This window comes from Cebus imitator, unplaced genomic scaffold, assembly GCF_001604975.1.
Source record: "Cebus imitator isolate Cc_AM_T3 unplaced genomic scaffold, Cebus_imitator-1.0 Scaffold101, whole genome shotgun sequence".
Classification (NCBI taxonomy): Eukaryota; Metazoa; Chordata; class Mammalia; order Primates; family Cebidae; genus Cebus; species Cebus imitator.
Window position 1 is genome coordinate 5,818,350 of NW_016107416.1, and position 13,092 is coordinate 5,831,441.

Consider the following 13,092-nt stretch of genomic DNA (forward strand, 5'->3'; position numbering starts at 1 on the left):
CACACACACACACACACACACACACACACACACACACACACACACACACACACCCGAAAACCCCAAACCATAAATAAACTTAATGGTAAAAATTCGCAATTATTCACATAGTAAAGGGATTGAGTTCCAAATAGCTTGACCAAAATGTTAAGTATCAGCAGAAGTTTTCCTCTCAGTCTGATTTTATGTTGTGGCTGCCTTGACTGTGGGAAATTATATTATAGAGAGGATTTCTTTAACAGATATATGCATGGATTAATATCTCTAAGCAACGTTTATAGTCCAACGCAGCCTGCAAGTCATGAGAGACATTTTCAGGTTGTCATCATGAGAGCCAGCAGAGGGCAGCACTTCATTTTCTGGAAAACCAAAGAGCCTGAGAATTCTGAAAATGCTGGAAAAAAAAAAAAAAAAAAAAAAAAAAAAAAAAACAAAAAAAAAAAAAAAAAAAAAAAAAAAAAAAAAAAACCAAACACCCCCAAACCACGAATAAACTTAATGAATGGTAATAAAAATCCGCAATTATTCACATAGTAAAGGGGTTGAGTTCCAAATAGCTTGACCAAAATGTTAAGTATCAGCAGGAGTCAATGACGAAAAAACTAATGATTAATAATTTGTTTAGGCTGGGTGTGGTGGCTCACGCCTGTAATCTCAGTACTTTGGGAGGCCAAGGTGGGTGCATCACGAGGTCGAGTTCAAGACCAGCCTGGCCAACATGGTGAAACCTTGTCTCTACGAAAAATACAAAAATTAGCCAGGTGTGGTGGCAGGCACCTATAATCCCAGCTACTCTGGAGGCTGAGGCAGAAGAATTGCTTGAACCCAGGAGGTAGAGGTTGCAGTGAGCTGGGATTGCACCACTGCACTCCAGCCTGGGCATCAAGACTGAAACTCCCTCTCAAAAAAACAAAACAAAAACAACAACAACAAACCCAGCTAGTATATATATCAAATATTTATAGAGCTAAAACACTGTTCTAAATGCTCTACCTGCATTACTCATTTAATTTTTATAGCAACCTATCCTCATTTTCCAGATCGGGGAAACAGAGGTCTAGAACTTGGAATTAATTTAGCCAAGGTCACAGGACTAGAATGTGTTTAGGTCATAAATCCAGCGATCCTGCCTCTGTGGCCCTGGGACTCACCTTCTGTTTCAAAGTACTTCCTTTCATTGAGAGGGAGGCAACTCTGTCCATCAGTTCTATACCCCAGTAGAAAGTATGCCTCACCTTCAGGCCCTCTGTTCTATACACAGTCAGCCATCCTGTTCTTGGTCATTAGCTCTCTGATGATCCATTTTCCTCCCTCACCAACCTGATTCCAACCTCCAGGGAGGAGGCTTGGAGTCCCCAAGCCATATCCAAGCTTGGAGTTTTATATTACCCTTTGGATCTTTCCTCAAACAGAATTTGAAAAATTAACTGCTGTTTCTGCTGAGAAGTGCCTTCTACTGTTTGCTACTTTCTACTGGTAGATTCCTGTTATTTCTTGTGCAAGTCTAGGCCTCAGGCTTGTGATGGAAGGTGCTGCTATGAAGACCTCTGATGTGCCTTGGAGACACTTTCCCCTTGTCTTGATGACTAACATTCAGCTCCCCATTACTTATGCAAATTTCTGCAGCTGGCTTGAATTTCTCCTCAGAAAATGGAATTTTCTTTTTTATCACATTGTCAGGCTGCAAATTTTCCAAACTTTCATGCTCTGCTTCCCTTATAAAACTGAATGCCTTTAACAGCACCCAAGTCACCTCTTGAATGCTTTGCTGCTTAGAAATTTATTCCACCAGGTACCCTAAATCAATATTCCAGCAGATACCCTACCATGACTGGCTATCACAAGAACAGCACAAGAAAGACCTGCTCCCATGATTCAGTTACCTCCTACCCTGTCCCTCCCATGTGGAAATTCAAGATGAGATTTGAGTGGGGACACAGCCAAACCATATCATGGCAGAAGAAATTTCTAAGCAGCAAAGCATTCAAGGGGTGACTTGGGTGCTGTTAAAGGCAGTTTTATAAGGGAAGCAGAGCATAAAAGTTTGGAAAATTTGCAGCCTGACAGGGTGATAGAAAAGAAAAATCTCATTTTCTGAGGAGAAATCCAAGCTGGTTGCAGAAATTTGCATAAGTAATGAGGAATTGAATGTTAATCACCAAGACAATGGAGAAAATATCTCCAGGTTGTGTCAGACACCTTTGCAGCAGCCCTTCCCATCACAGGCCCAGAGGCCTAGGTGGAAAAAGTGGTTTTCTGGGCTGGGCCCAGGGTCTCCATGCTGTGTGCAGCGTAGGGACTTGGTGCCTGTGTACCAGCCACTCCAGCCATGGCTGAAAGGGGACAAAGTAGAGCTCAGGCCATGGCTTCAGAGGGTTCAAGCCTGAAGCCTTGGCAGCTTCCACATGGTGTTGAGCCTGCAAGTGCACAGACATCAAGAATTAAAGTTTGGGAACCTCTGCCTAGATTTCAGATGTATGGAAAAGCCTGGATGCCCAGGTGGAGGGCCAGGGTCCTCATGGAGAACCTGTGCCAGGGCAGTGCAGAAGGGAAATGTGGGGTGGGAGCCCCCACACAGAGTTTCTACTGGGGCACTGCTTACTGCATCCTCTAGACCCCAGAATGGTAGATCCATTAACAGCTTACACCATGTGCCTGGAAAATATTCAGATAATGCCAGCTTGTCAAGGCAGCCAGGAGGGATCATACTACCTGACTTCAAATTTTTGTATTTTTAGTAGAGTCAGGGTTTCCCCATGTTGGTCAGGCTGGCCTTGAGCTCCTGACCTCAGGTGATCCACCTGCCTTGGCCTCCCAAAGTGCTGGGATTACAGGCGTGAGCCACTGTACTTGGCCTGGACTGTGTACTTTTGAGTTAATGCTGAAATGAGTTGAGACTTTGGGGGACTGTTTGGAAGGCATGATTCGATTTAAAATGTGAAGACACGAGATTTGGGAGGGGCCAGGTGTGGAATGATATGGTTTGGCTGTGTCCCCACCAAAATCTCATCTTGAATTTCCATGTGTCATGGGAGGGACCCAGTAGGAGGTCATTGAATCACGGGGCAGGACTTTCCTGTGCTATTCTTGTGATAGTGAATAAGTCTCACAAGATCTGCTGGTTTTAAAAAGGGGAGTTTCCCTGCACAAGCTCTCTTCTCTTGTCTGCCCCACGTGAGATGTCCCTTTCACCTTCCACTATGATTGTGAGGCCTCCCCAGTCAAGTGGAACTGTGAGTCCATTATACCTCCTTCCTTTGTAAATCACCCAGTCATGGGTATGACTTTATCAGCAGCGTGAAAATGGACTACTACACACCAGATACCCTAACTCATCTCTGTCAAGTTCAAAGTTCCACAAATCTCTAGGGCAGGGGCAAAATGCCACCAGTCTCTGCTAAAACAATATGAGCCACTCTTGCTCCAGTTTCCAATAAGTTCCTCATCTCCATCTGAGCCCACCTCAGCCTGGACTTTATCGTTCACATCGCCATCAGCATTTTTGTCAAAGTCATTCAACAAGTCTCTAGGAATTTTCAAACTTTCCCACATTTTCCTGTCTTCTTCTGAGCCCTCCAAATTGTTCCAGCCTCTGCCTGTTACCCAGTTCCAAAGTTGCGTCCACATTTTCAGGTACCTTTTCAGCAGTGACCCACTCGACTGGTACCAATTTACTGTATTTGTCTGTTTTCCACTGACGATAAAGACATACCTGAGACTGGCAATTTACAAAAGAAAGAGGTTTAGTTGGACTCACAGTTCCACGTAGCTGGGGAGGCCTCACAATCATAGTGGAGGTAAAGGAGGAGCAAGCCACATCTGTGGATGGTGGCAGGCAAAAAGACTGCTCCCTTCATAATTTTCAAAAGAAAATTGAGAAATTATAGAAATTGAAATATGTTTTTAAACTTGTAGTGAGTAGCAGAGTCAGATAAGACAAAGACACCAGCAGGGACTGGAATAAGAGGAGGATCTTTGGGAAACCCCAAAGACAAGGATATAGATTTCCAGTGTTTCTTCACCTCCACAGTTGGATGCAATCTCTTTCCTCTGAACAATTTGCAAACTTCTCCTTGGCTCTCTATAGTACTTATTATTTTCTACCTTATTTTAGGATTGTTTTTAATGCAGGTTTAATCTCACTTTCTAAACCCATTCCACTGTGCACAAGACTATGCCAACCTACCACTGAAGTCTGAGGAAGCTGAGAGGCTAAAGAGGCTAACATATCCAGTTTTTCAGAAAGAAACATTTCAGCTGGGCACGGTGGCTCACACCTGTAATTCCAGCACTTTGGGAGGCTAAGGTGGGCAGATCACGAGGTTAGGAGTTCAAGACCAGTCTGACCTACATAATGAAACCCTCTCAACTAAAAATACAAAAAATTAGACAGGTGTGGTGGTGTGCGCCTGTAATCCCAGTTACTTGGGAGGCTGAGGCAGGAGAATCGCGTGAATCCGGGAGGCAGAGTTTGTAGTGAGCCAAGATTGCACCACTGCACTCCAGACTGGACATCAATGTGAGACTCCATCTCAAAAAAAAAAAAAAAAAAAAAAAAAAAAAAAAAAAAAAAAAAAAAAAAGAAAAAAAAAATAAACATTTTATAGGGACTTATGAACAGAAGCCATATTTGTGTCCTTGGGTGAATCCAGGAGGCGGAGGTTGCAGTGAGCTGAGATTGTGCCATTGCACTCCAGCCTAGGTGACAGTGCGAGACTCCGTCTCAAAAAAAATAAAAATAAAAAAAAGAAAAGAAACATTTCATAGGGACTTATCAACAGAACGGTGGTAAGACAAGATGATGGGTCCCTGCACCATTGCCCACAAGACCCAGGGCTTATATACCTTAGGGAAAATGTGATTTGGAAGGGATCTGTGTGTAGTCTAAAATGCAACCGATTTGCACCATGAAGGGGTCACTGATATAGAGGTATGCTTTATTGATCTTACACTGGTGTCTATATATATATAGGAATAGAAGGTGACATATATCAATAGGTCCATGCTTTTTCTGAAATCATTCTGAAATTAGACTTGTCCATTTGCCATCTGAATGTCAGTGTTGTTTTCATATATACAGTTAGTTTTAGTTTATACATGTTTACATACCCATTTCCTTTTTTTAAAATTTCAAATTTTATTTTAGTTAGGTGGGGTACATGTGCAGATTCGTTACATGGGAATATTGTGTGATGCCAAGATCTGAAGTATGAATCCTGTCACCCTGGTAGTGAGCAAAGTACCCAGTAGTTTTGTTTTGTTTTGTTTTGTTTTGTTTTGTTTGAAATAGAGTCTTGCTCTGTCGCCCAGACTAGAGTACAGTGGCATGATCTCGGCTCACTGCAACCTCTGCTTTCCGGATTCAAGCAAGTCTCCTCCCTCAGCCTCCTGAGTAGCTGGGATTACAGGTGCACGCCACCACACCTGGCTAATTTTTTGTATTTTTAGTAGAGACCAGGTTTCACTATATTGATCAGGCTGGTCTTGAACTCCTGATCTCATGCTCCACCTACCTCAGCCTCCCAAAGTGTTGGGATTACAAGCACGAGCCACTGCGCTCAGATTTTTTTTTTTTTTTTTGAGACAGAATTTTGCTCTTGTTGCCCAGGCTAGAGTGCAATGATGCCATCTTGGCTCACTGCAACCTCCACCTCCCAGGTTCAAGTGATTCTCCTACCTCAGCTTCCCAAGTACCTGGGATTACAGGTGTGCCACCATGCCTGGCTAATTTTTGTATTTTTAGTAGAGATGGGGTTTCACCATGTTGGCCACGCTGGTCTTGAGCTCCTGATCTCAGGTGATCTGCCTGCCTCGGCCTCCCAAAGTGCTGGGATAACAGGTATGAGCCACCGTGCCCGGTGTTAGCTCCCACTTACAAGTGAGAACATGCAGTATTTGGTTTTCTGTTCCTGCATTAATTTGCGTAGGATAATGCCCTCCAGTTCCATCCATGTTGCTGCAAAGGACACGATTTCATTCTTTTTTATGTCTGTGTAGTAGTCCATGGTGTATACGTACCACACTTTCTTTATTCAATCTACTATTGATAGGTACTTGATACCCAGAATTCTTGAAGAAGTGTTTCTGTTTATAATGATATTGTAGAGGATTAAAGATGAGTGCAATTTTTTTTTTTACATTCCTCCTGTTGAGAGTTGGGTATCTATGTCTCTTCCCCTTGAACCTGAGCTGGTCTATGCCTGCTTTGACAGTACTGTGGAAGCGATACTGTACCAGTGCCAATCATAGCCTTTAACAGGACTAGAAATTTCCACGTTGGTCTCTTGGAGCCCTGTGTTGTCACATAAGAAGTCTGGCTACCCTGAAGTGCCATGGTGGGATAGCTGTGTTGAGAGGGGAGAGGGAGGGACGGAAGGGATGTCTTAGGCAGCTGCCAGCTGTGATTTGTATCATCTAGTCCAGCTGAGGCTCCAGACATTGCAAAGCAGAGAGAGATGAACCTCCCTCCTGACTTCTTTGAATTCCTGACCCTCAGAATTGTGAAAATTATATCACAAGTATAAATTGTTTTAAGCAACAAAGTTTGGGAGCAGTTTATTAAGCATCATTAGTTAGCTGTGTTTTTGGAGTGTGGTGATGGTTTCTGTGGACACTGCCCTGGGAACATGAGTCGTCACATTCCCTCCTTTTTTATTTCCCATTGCAACCAATAAAGGCTGTTCCTACTGTTAGAAAGGGAGAGAGAAAGAAGAAAAAATCCCCCCAAATCATTAACTAGAAGAGTTGTTTTAAGATAACCAACTATTATTTTAATTCACAAATGTGTATACAAAGATTACATAAAGAAATTGAGTACACATGTTGCATTTAAAAAATTAGGTTCTTTGTACAAAATTAAAATGAATTTAAGCAAACATTTTAACATTTTAAAAATTAATCATTGATTGATTGATTGATCGAGATGGAGTTTTGCTCTTGTTGCCCAGGCTGGAGTGCAACGGTGCAATCGTGGCTCACCGCAACGTCCGCCTCCTGGGTTCAAGTGATTCTCCTGCCTCAGCCTCCTGAGTAGCTGGGATCACAAGCACCCACCACTATGCCTGGCTAATTTTGTGCTTTTAGTACAGAAGGGTTTCTCCATGTTTGTCAGGCTGGTCTCAGACTTCTGATCTCAGGTGATCCACCTGCCTTGGCCTCCCAAAGGTCACCTGGCCAATCACATATTTAATATTAAGTTTTTAGAAACATTATTATTTAAAAAATAACTGACACTGCTTTAACAGTGATTAATTCACCATGGTATAATTAGCAAGAATGATGCATTTTATTTAAGTTGCAGAAAATAATTATTCAGATCCTTCCTGAGTATTTTTAGTTTTTTTTTTTTTTTTTGAGACAAGAGTCTCGCTTTGTCACCAGGCTGGAGTACAGTGGTGCAATCTCAGTTCACGGCAACCTCTGCCTCCTGGGGTCAAGTGATTCTCCTCCTCAGCCTCCCAAGTAGCTGGGATTATAGGTGCCTGCCACCACACCCAGCTAATTATCATATTTTAGTAGAGATGGGTTTTCACCATGTTGGCCAGATGGTCTCGATCTCTTGTCCTTGTGGCCCGCCTGACTCGGCCTTCCAAAGTGCGGGGATTACAAGCATGAGCCACCACGCCCGGTGTATTTTTAGTTTTTAAAAAATTTTTATTGCCACATCACAAGGAGTCAAGAGGATCCTTCCTAAGTTTTATATCCACCCAAAAACGTGATGTCTATATAGTGACCAAAAATAAAAACAATAAAAGTAGGGTCAGCTCTCTATCTTGGAAACAATTTTAATCTGAAAGCATTCATCAGAGGACCCATATGAAAGCTTTATACTGATTTGTGGAAAAGTAGTAACTTATTGGGCTGTTTCCAGGAGACACAGATTCTTCGTTTCTGAGTTCCTGAGCTGTTCACTCACTGTGCCAGAGCAGCTGACTTCCCACAGGGTATACTTGAGTATCTCAGCAACCGAGGCCCGGCAGCGAGCTTGGAACTTTTTACTAATTAGGACGTAAAGGATGGGGTTCAAGCAACTATTGAGGAATGCCAAACCAGTGGAGAGGGGGATTCCAGCCTGCAGCACATAGTGGGAATAGCTATTGTGGTGAATGGTGAGCTCCCAAATGCTAAACAGGTGATAGGGAGTCCAGCAAACCACAAAGGCCACAACCACAGCCAGAATTGTCCAGAAATGCTTACTGGAGATCAGGATGCTTCGCTTCTTCACTTTGAAGATGAGACACAAGTAGAAAATACTCATTGTTAGCAAAGGGAAGAGATAGCCAAAGATAAATTTCACCCAGGTCAGAACGTGGTGTCTTATCAAAGTGAGGTCAGGATAATGCTTCTGAAAATTGTTATAGCAAAGAGTATGGTTACGGAACTCCACAGTTTCCCGGAAGTATAGGGCAGGACCACCAATTAGAGAAGCCAAAAGCCAGATGAATATAATGACAATCAGAGAGTTGTTGAGGGTTCGATGCCGATGACACAAGACAGGATGGATCAAGTGGATATAGTGGTCCAGGCTGATCACCGTGAGGAAGAAAACACTGGCAAACATGTTCAACTGGGCAATGAAGGAATTGGCTTTGCACAGCCAGATGCCAAAGGGCCAGTGGAAATTCATGGCCACATAGGAAATGTACAGGGGCAGGAAGAGAACAAAAATGAAATCCGCAACGGCTAGATTGAGGAACCACAGAGTAGTGACTGACTTCTTCCACTTGAACCCCGTGAACCAAATGACAATGGCATTTCCTGGAATTCCCAGTACAAAAGCTAAACAATATAGCACCAGAGAGACCCAGTGAACAACTCCTAGCTCGACTTTCTCCTCCAAATCAGACTCCAGAGAGTAATAGTCTAGTTCATAGGAATAGTTCTCAAATTCTTCAAATAATGTTTCCTCTATATCTCCCATGACCTTGGTAAGTGGAGAATGAAGAAATCTGTAGAAACAAATTTAAAAAGACAGAAAAAAAATTTTAAAGAAAAATAAAATGTTAGTGAATAAGGAACATGAAGATAAAAATATTTCAGGTTATAGACCAGACATAGTAATTTTTTTTTTTTTTTTTGAGACAGGGTCTCACTCTGTTGCCCAAGCTGGAGTGCAATGGCATGATTTTGGCTCACTGCAGCCTTGACCTCCTAGGCTGAAGTGCCTCCTATCTCAGCCTCCCCAGTAACTAGGACCACAGGTGCTCACGACCATACCCAGCCAATTTTAAATTTTTTTGTAGAAATGAGGTCTCACTATATTGCTCAGGCTGATCTCCAACTTCTGGGCTCAAGTGATCCTCCTGCCTCAGCCTCCCAAGGTGTTAGGATTACAGGCATAAGCCACCATGCCCAGCCAACATAGTATATTTTTTGATGGGACTTGTGGTTATACTCCATATGTTCAAGTCTTGATGAGCCTCAGTTTTACTCGGCTATCACTCTCCCAGCTATGAAAGTACATTTTTATAAAGTATTTAGTAATTGCTAAATTAAAATGAATGTTAAAATTCTTCTGTTCATAATGTTTGTAGGGCTGACTAGAGAGAGTCTAACATTCAACAAGCATTTATTAGATTCCTACTATGCATTATTATTTTATGGCAGATGCAAAAAAAAAAAAACAGATTAATACTTACACAGTGATAACTTAAAAATCTGTATTTCGGCCAGGCACAGTGGCTCACACCTGTAATTCTAGTACTTTAGGAGGCTGAGGCAGGGAGATCACTTGAGACCAGCCTGGGAAATATAGCAAAAACTTGTCTCTACAAAAAAATTAGCCCAGTCTGGTGGCTCATACTGTAGTCTCAGCTACTCAGGAGGCTGAGGCAAGAGGACTGCATGAGCCCAGGAGTTTGTGGCTGCAGTGAGCTATGATTGAGCCACTCCACTTCAGCCTGGCAACAGAGTAGGACACCACCTCAAGACAAAAATTTTCCTGCAAAATCTGGATTTGTTGTTGCCCTGATTTCTTAAGCTCTAGACAAATAGTTCCAGTTACTTCCTAGACCCCTCCACCTGGATGTTACTGGAGATTTTGACCCAAGATTTTGCTTCTAAGGATATTTTGAGTCCATGTTTATGAAACCAAACAGAGTAATCAGAATTATATCAATATGAATGGCTTTTCATCCCAAAGGTAGCTTTTGGAATAAACTTAATTATGGCCACTTAATTTCTATATTAATTTCCTATAGAATGCAATTAAGCTTTATTTAAATTTTTACCTTACAGAAATAATTCTTTTCTACAATAATTTATGACAAAAATTGGATTTTTTTTTTTTTTTTTAGACAGAGTCTTGCTCTGTTGCCAAGGCTGGAGTGCATGGTGTGATCTCAGCTCACTGCAGCCTCTGCCTCCTGGGATCAAGCAATTCTCCTGCCTCAGTCTCCCGAGTAGTTGGGATTACAGATGCCTGCTACCACTCCTGGCTATTTTTAGTAGAGACAGGGTTTCACCATGTTGGCCAGGCTGGTCTCAAATTCCTGATCTCAAGTGACCCACCTGCCTCAACCTCCCAAAGTGCTAGGATTACAGGTGTGAGCCACAGCGCCTGGCCAAAGATTGGATTTATTAATCAGTTTCACTTTATTTTTGTCCATACCAAATTTTGTCTCTTATAATTTCTACCAAAGTAAGTTTTATTTTGTGCCTACCCACCTCCCTTTTTTCTCATCAAGTCCAGTTTTTCTGGGTTAAGAAGACTTGAATGTCAGTTTTTCAATCAGAATAAAAGTGTACTGTGTGCAATTCTGGCATCTTCCATTTTATTTTGTGCTATTCTATCTGTCGTATTGAAGATTAAGCAGCAAAAAGATTAGTAGCTATATTCATTTCATGGAGCTACAATCATACATGAGGCAAATACGTAAAATTTGAGATTATAAAGAGGTCAAAACATCCTGTGTTGCTCATGGGTTTCTCAAATTCAATTTGACTGTCACTGAATTCATTCATCATCCTAGCTAAAACCTTCTGAGAAATCTGACAGGGCATAATTAAAAAACAAAAGCAATTTATTCACTTCCTCCCAGCCCTAGCCCAGTAACATTTTGTTCTTCAGGATTCAATTCAAATGCCACCTTTCTTAGAAACATTTTCTGACTTACCTTTCTGCAGATAATTATAATAATTGTTGTTATTAAAACAATTTATTATAAAATAATAGTCAATGTTATTGAGAATTTACTAGATGCCAGACATGTATGATCTAATTTGATCCTCATAAGAATCTTACAGATACCTGTAATCCCAGCTGTTTGGGAGGCTGAGGCAGGAGGATTGCTTGAGCCCAGGAATTTCAGACAAGCCTGGGCAGCAAAGTGAAACACTGTTTCATAAAAGGAAAAAAAAATCTTACATTGTAGGTAAGTACAGGTGACCCTTGAAAAACATGGGGGGTGCCTAGAGGTGCTGACCCCACACACAGTAAAAAAAATTCACATAAAACTTTTAATTATTATTATTTGAGACAGGCTCCCACTGTCACCCAGGCCAGAGTGCAATGGTGCAATCATAGGTGACTGCAGCTTCAAACTCCTAAGCTCAAGTGATTCTCTCACCTCAACTTCGCAAGTAGTTGGGACTACAGAAGTACACCACCATGCCTGGCTAATATTCTTATTTTTGTAGAGATGGGATCTTGCTATGTTGCCCAGGCTGGTCTTGAACTCCTGACCTTAAGGGATTCTCCTGCCTCAGCCTCCCAAAGTGCTGAAATTACGGGAGTAAGTCACTGTGCCCAGCCTATTATTATTATTGAGATGGAGTCTTTCTCTGTTGCCCAAGTTGGAGTGTAGTGGCACAATCTCGGCTCACTGCAATCTCCACCTCCAGGGTTCAAGTGATTCTCCTGCCTCAGCCTTCCTAGTAGCTGGGATTACAGGCACCCGCCACCACACCTTGCCAATTTTTGTATTTTTAGTAGAGACAGGGTTTCACCTTGTTGGTCAGGCTGGTCTTGAACTCCTGACCTCAGGTGATCTGCCCGCCTTAGCCTCCCAAAGTGTTGAGATTTCAGGCATGAGCCACCATGCCCAGGCTTATTATTGTTGAGACCAACTCTCTCATTCTGCTGCCAAGGCTAGAGTACAGTGTTGCAATCTTGGCTCACTGCAACTTCTGCCTCCTAGGTTCAAGAGGTTCTCCTCCCTCAGCCTCCCAAGTAGCTGGGCCTACAGGCTTGTGCCACTACACCTGGCTGATTTTTGTATTTTTAGTAGAGATGGGGATTCACCATGTTGGCCAGGCTGGTTTTGATCTCCTGAGCTCAAGTAATCCACCTACCTCAGCCTCCCCAAAGGGCTGGAATTACAGGCGTGAGCCGCCATGCCTGGCCCTATTATTATTTTTTTTTAGAAACGGGTATCACTATGTTTCCGAGGCTAAACTCAAACTCCTAAGCCCAAGGTTCCTCCCACCTCAGACTCCTCAGTTGTTGAGACTACAGGAACATACCATCAAACTTATCTTGCATATAACTTTTGACTCCCCCAAAACTTAACTATTAATAGCCTTCTGTTCATCAGAAGCCTTATTGGCCGGGCGCGGTGGCTCACGCCTGTAATCCCAGAACTTTGGGAGGCTGAGGCGTGTGGATCACCAGACGTTGGGAGTTTGAGACCAGTCTGACCAACATGGAGAAACCCCATCTCTGCTAAAAATACAAAATTAACCGGGCATGGTGGTGCATGCGTGTAATCCCACCTACCCGGGAGGCTGAGGCAGGAGAATTGCTTGAATCTGGGAGACAGAGGTTGCTGTGAGCCGAGATCATGCCATTGCACTCCAGCCTGGACATCAAGAACAAAACTCCATCTCAAAAAAATAAATAAATAAATAAAAAGCCTTACTAATGACATAAAGTGTCAACACATATTTTGTAGGTTTTATGTAAGTTTTATATACTCTATTTTTGCAATAAAGTAAGCTAGAGAAAAGAAAATGTTATTAGGAAATCATAAGGGGCTGACAGCAATGGCTCACGCCTATAATCCCAGCACTTTGGGAGGCCAAGGTGGGTGAATCACCTAAGGTCAGGAGTTCAATACCAGCCTGACCAACATGATGAAACCCTGTCTCTATTAA

At 42.4% G+C, this 13,092-nt stretch overlaps 1 protein-coding gene across 1 annotated transcript; it reads right to left on the minus strand.

Annotated features, from left to right (window-relative positions):
• Positions 1-7,598: 7,598 nt before the first annotated feature.
• Positions 7,599-8,948, minus strand: GPR1 (G protein-coupled receptor 1). The gene has a single exon (XM_017536889.2). The coding sequence runs from the start codon at positions 8,918-8,920 to the stop codon at positions 7,853-7,855; it is 1,068 nt and encodes a 355-aa protein (XP_017392378.1). The 5' UTR covers positions 8,921-8,948; the 3' UTR covers positions 7,599-7,852.
• Positions 8,949-13,092: the final 4,144 nt, after the last annotated feature.